The sequence below is a fragment of the Theropithecus gelada genome, chromosome 19 (genome assembly GCF_003255815.1).
Source record: "Theropithecus gelada isolate Dixy chromosome 19, Tgel_1.0, whole genome shotgun sequence".
In the NCBI taxonomy this organism is placed as follows: domain Eukaryota; kingdom Metazoa; phylum Chordata; class Mammalia; order Primates; family Cercopithecidae; genus Theropithecus; species Theropithecus gelada.
The window spans coordinates 43,381,106-43,386,473 of NC_037687.1; the positions used below are offsets into that span (position 1 = coordinate 43,381,106).

Genomic DNA, 5,368 nt, shown 5'->3' on the forward strand with positions numbered 1-5,368 from the left:
CCCCCCCCCCCGCTTTTTTTTTTTTTTTTTTTTTTTTTTTAATAAGACATAATCTCACTCTGTTGCCCAGCTTGGAGTGCGGTGGTGCAATCTCAGCTCACTGCAACCTCCATCTCCCAGGTTTGAGTGATTCTTCTGCCTCAGCCTGCCAAGTAGCTGGCATTACAGACATGCGCCACCATGCCCAGCTAAGTTTTTTTGTATTTTTAGTAGAAACAGGTTTCACCATGTTGGCCAGGCTGTTCTCGAACTCCTGACCTCAAGTGATCCACCCACCTTGGGCTCCCAAAATGCCGGGATTACAGGTGTGACAGCCACTGCACCCAGCCTAGTAGAGAGCTTCTTTATTTCTAACTGAAAGTACTTTTGATTTATTGATACTGGCACTCAAATCTGGTTTTAATGTTTCTGTCAGATATTGATGTCTGCATTATTTCATCTTATACATAATTAAGTCACAGAAAATTATCCTTTTTCTGTGTTCATGTGTCACTCTGAGTTTTCCTCAGGCATTCCCTTTTCTCGTTGTTCGCCTCCAGATGATGTCCATAAAAACCTTTGTTACAAAGTGCCTTACAGTCTTGTGTACCTAGACCACCTTCTTCATATTATTTTGTTAGCATATTCTCCTTTTCACTCATAAGCCTTTGCTCAGAATTGTGTAAGTCTAACAGTAGTTACAATTATATTCAGATATTTTAATATCTGAAATATTATATTTTGGGGAAGTATAGCATTAGTTGACTTTTGGCATAAGAAAATGGAAAGGAATATCTGTAAAAGAACATAAAAGAAAAAATAGGGGTAGGTTTTAGAAGGACAGCAGAGTAAAGGTAATATGCTGTTGAAGAGAAGTAAATAACACATCCCATCTTGATTGTATTTCTTCATTCCACATGTCAGTCATGGCTCTGCATACAAGGGAATAAGCAATAATGGTGGGACAATATGTGTAACTGGAGAAGCAGTTGGAAAATAAATACATATGAATGTTCACCGTATTTATGTATCTTACTGTATTATAAATATACGTATGTAATCACTAATACAATGAGGGTTGGGAGGCATTGATAACTGGCATTATTCTTATAGCTACATAATTATTTTGATAGTTGTTTTCTAGTGACTTATCTTTGTATATATACTTTTATTTTTATTTGGATTCATTCAGTGATTTACTTTTCCTCTATTAATTATCATATACTATGCCCTTAGGGCTTGTTGTACATTGGCACATGAAAATTTATTATATTTGTCCTTGTGAAATTTAAGGAATAAGGAAGTAAATGGTGTAAAAGTACTGAATACACAACTGAAAAAACATATATAAGGGTAAGGCACTAGATATGGGATTAGAAATGGAAATGAAGTTATTTAGGGTCAACTAATATGCCCTTTCTGAGGGCAGGTATCTTGAGACCTTAACAAAGAAAAGAAGCTGGCATACAAAGAGACCGTTTATGTGAAATGAAAAGTCCTGTGGATAGCTCTAAATGATAGGATATTTGTTTTGATCTAGGAGGTGAAAAATGATTAGCAGAATGGAGTTAAAATGAGGTGTTTTTTTTTTTTTTTTTTTTGAGATGGACTCTTGCTCCACTGCCCAGGCTAGAGTCTACGCAGTGGTGCGATCTCAGCTCCCTGCAGCCTCCAATTCCTGGGTTCAAGCAATTCTTGTGCCTCAGCCTCCTGAGTAGCTGGGACTACAGGTGTGTGCCATCATGCCCGGCTGTTTGTATTTTAGTAGAGGCAGGGTTTCACCATGTTGCCCAGGCTAGTCTCAAAGTCCTGAGTTCAGGTAACCCACCTGCCTTGCCCTCCCAAAGTGCTAGGATGACAAGCATGAGCCCACATGCCCGGGCAAAATGAGGTCTTACAAACTGTACGTTGTTATTATCCTTGGTAAAGTTTATTTTTGGGGAAGAAAACCACAAAAGTGTTAGTATATATGGATTATAAAATTTTGATCTGCATTAGCATTATCTCTATAAGATGCTAATGACTAGTTCTACATCTACAGATTTTGATTCTGTTTAACCAACAAGCTTACCAGGTGATGACCAACACACAAATTTCAGATCCACTGACTTAATCACATTCCTCATAATCTTTATGTTCTGCTGTTATTCTGTGAGCTCTCTTTATCTTTCTCCAAATTTCATAACATTTTTTAAACCAATTCATGTATATGGTGAATTATTCTTAAATTGTCTCTTCTTTCCATAACTTTTATTCTTGTAGTACATGAAAATTATTTTTTCCTTTCTTTCAGATTTGGAGTCCAGGAGTGAGACTAAGCATTTATCTGTAGGAAAAGACATTATTAAAAACACTGGTTCTCAGTGGGAGGTAATGGAAAGTAGCAAGTTACGTGGCCTTGAAAGTTCCATTTGCAGAAATGACTGGCAAAGCAAAAGCAAGATTGAAGTACAAGGACCTGAAGTGGGATATTTCAGTAAAATGAAAATCATCACTGAAAATGTGCCCACTTACAAAACTCATGAATCTCTTACGTTACCTCAGAGAACTCATGACAGTGAGAAGCCCTATGAATACAAGGAATATGAGAAGGTCTTCAGTTGTGACTTAGAGTTTGCTGAATATCAGAAAATACATACTGGTGGAAAAAACTATGCATGCAATCAATGTTGGAAAACCTTTGGGATAGACAACTCCAATATGTTACAACTGAATATTCATACTGGTGTGAAACCTTGTAAATATATGGAATATGGGAATACATGTAGTTTTTATAAAGACCTTAATGTATACCAGAAAATTGATAATGAGAAGTTCTGCAAATGTAAGGAATACAGAAGGACCTTTGGAAGAGTTGAAGAAGTTACCCCACTTCAAAGAGTTCAAGATGGTGAGAAACACTTCGAATGCTCATTCTGTGGGAAATCCTTTAGAGTGCATGCCCAACTTACTCGACATCAGAAAATCCATACAGATGAGAAAACTTACAAATGTATGGAATGTGGCAAGGACTTCAGATTTCTTTCACAGCTTACCGAACATCAGAGAATTCATACTGGTGAGAAGCCCTACAAATGTATGCACTGTGAGAAGGTTTTTAGAATTAGTTCACAGCTCATTGAACATCAGAGAATTCATACTGGTGAGAAACCTTATGCATGTAAGGAATGTGGAAAGGCTTTTGGAGTATGTAGAGAACTTGCTCGTCATCAGAGAATTCATACTGGTAAGAAACCCTATGAATGCAAAGCATGTGGAAAGGTCTTTAGAAACAGTTCATCCCTGACTAGACATCAGAGGATTCATACTGGTGAAAAACCCTATAAATGTAAAGAATGTGAGAAAGCATTTGGAGTAGGTAGTGAACTTACTCGACATGAAAGAATTCACAGTGGTCAAAAGCCTTATGAATGTAAGGAGTGTGGAAAGTTCTTTAGACTTACGTCAGCCCTTATTCAACATCAAAGAATTCATAGTGGTGAGAAACCTTATGAATGTAAGGTATGTAGGAAGGCCTTTAGACATAGTTCAGCCCTTACAGAACATCAGAGAATTCATACTGGAGAAAAACCCTACGAATGCAAGGCATGTGGGAAGGCCTTTAGACATAGTTCATCCTTTACCAAACATCAGCGCATTCATACTGGTGATAAACCCTATGAATGTAAGGAATGTGGGAATTCCTTTAGTGTTGTTGGGCATCTTACGTGCCAACCGAAAATTTACACTGGTGAGAAATCATTTGACTGAAATAAATGTATAAAGTGTTTTTTTATTTCCGATTTTCACAGGAAAAAACTATGGATGGATTTAATAGGTAATCAAGGCAATTCAGTATCTCCCTCTTTTAAGTCTGTTTTTAGACTTCATGGCCATTCTGTATGTAGACATAGAATTGCTTAGTCATAGCTGATATATACTTATAGCTTTGTTAGATATTGCCAAATATTTCTCCTTTTTATGTTAAAAAGAGTTTTTTTGCATGAGTTTCTCATCGTGGCATGTTTTGTTTACAATAGCCTTTGATGTTTGCATTATTGTTCTTTTCACTATTCAGTTTTTTAATTGTAATATTACTTCAGTATCTTTTCTGCATTGTAATTCTTTGCTTGTGATATCTATACTTATTTTCCTCCAGAGAGTTAGAACTCCTAGACAGATATAACGTAGTTTTACATTCTTATTGCTCTTCATTTTGTGTAATGTTCTTGTTTTGTTTTGTTTTGAATGATAGAAGTGTGATCTTTCCATTTTCACCAAATTGTTCACTTCTCTTTAAATTTCTATTTTATTTTGATACAACATGTTCCCCCAAAATAACATATACATAGGAACTGGTTATATTCCACCATAACACACACACACACTATATATATATAGTGTATATATACATACAGTGTATATAGTGTATATGCGATGTATACTATATATACTCACACATGCACTATATATATAACACACAGTATATATATACACATACTATATGTATATATAGTATATACAGTATATATGTATATATAATATATACTCTGTGTGTGTGTGTATATATAGTGTTTGTCTGTTATATTGGAATATAACCACTTCCTTTAAGCAGTCTTTTTACCCACAGGCTGTACCAACCAGGATCCAAATGAAGAGAACTTTTAAATATTTGATAAAATTACTCATCCAATAAGTCTGTTAAAATTTATCATTCTCTTAAATTATCATTCTTAAATTTGTCAAACACCTTTAAAAGGGGAGGAAAAAATGACCACTGAACTTACATTAAGAGGATTTACAACTACAGCTTCAAATTTTTTTTAATCTATTACCATTATTTTTATTTTTATTCTCTCTTAGAGTTGCCTTATTAGGTTTGGGCATTTCAACAATCAACAGACCTTCTGTGATTTAACTAATCTCATTTAACTCCAAAATTATCTCTGTCTCAGGACAGCTGACTTGGTTATGCAGTCAGTGAGATCACAAGCCACTGGTTATTGAAATTTTTTTTTTTTTTTTTTTTTTTACTTTTCATTTTTTTTGAGACAGAGTTTTGCTCTGTTGCCCAGGCTGGAGTGCAGTGGCGTGATCTTGGCTCACCTTAACCTCTGCCTCCCGGGTTCAAACTATTCTCCTGCTCAGCCTCCCAATAGCTGGGATTACAGGCATGCGCCACCACGCCTGGCTAATTTTGTATTTTTAGTAGAGATGGGATTTCTCCATGTTGGTCAATCTGGTCTCGAACTCCTGACCTCAGGTGATTCCCCCCCACCTCAGCCTCCCAAAGTGCTGGGATTACAGGCATGAGCCACCGCACCCGGCCTGGTTATTGGATTTATTTATTTAATTTTTTTGAGATAGAGTCTTGCTCTGTCACCAGGCTGGAGTGCAGTGGCGTGATCTC

At 36.2% G+C, this 5,368-nt stretch overlaps 1 protein-coding gene across 4 annotated transcripts in view; it reads left to right on the plus strand.

The window, feature by feature from the left end:
- ZNF529 (zinc finger protein 529) overlaps nucleotides 1-4,370 on the plus strand; it is a 50,547-nt gene extending 46,177 nt beyond the window's left edge. For all 4 annotated transcript variants that reach the window (XM_025368367.1, XM_025368368.1, XM_025368366.1 and 1 more), the window contains one exon: nucleotides 2,273-4,370. In XM_025368367.1, coding sequence (XP_025224152.1) covers nucleotides 2,273-3,729 — 1,457 coding nt within the window. In that variant the 3' untranslated portion in view covers nucleotides 3,730-4,370. The remainder of the gene's footprint in view (nucleotides 1-2,272) is intronic.
- The last annotated feature ends 998 nt before the right edge of the window (nucleotides 4,371-5,368 follow it).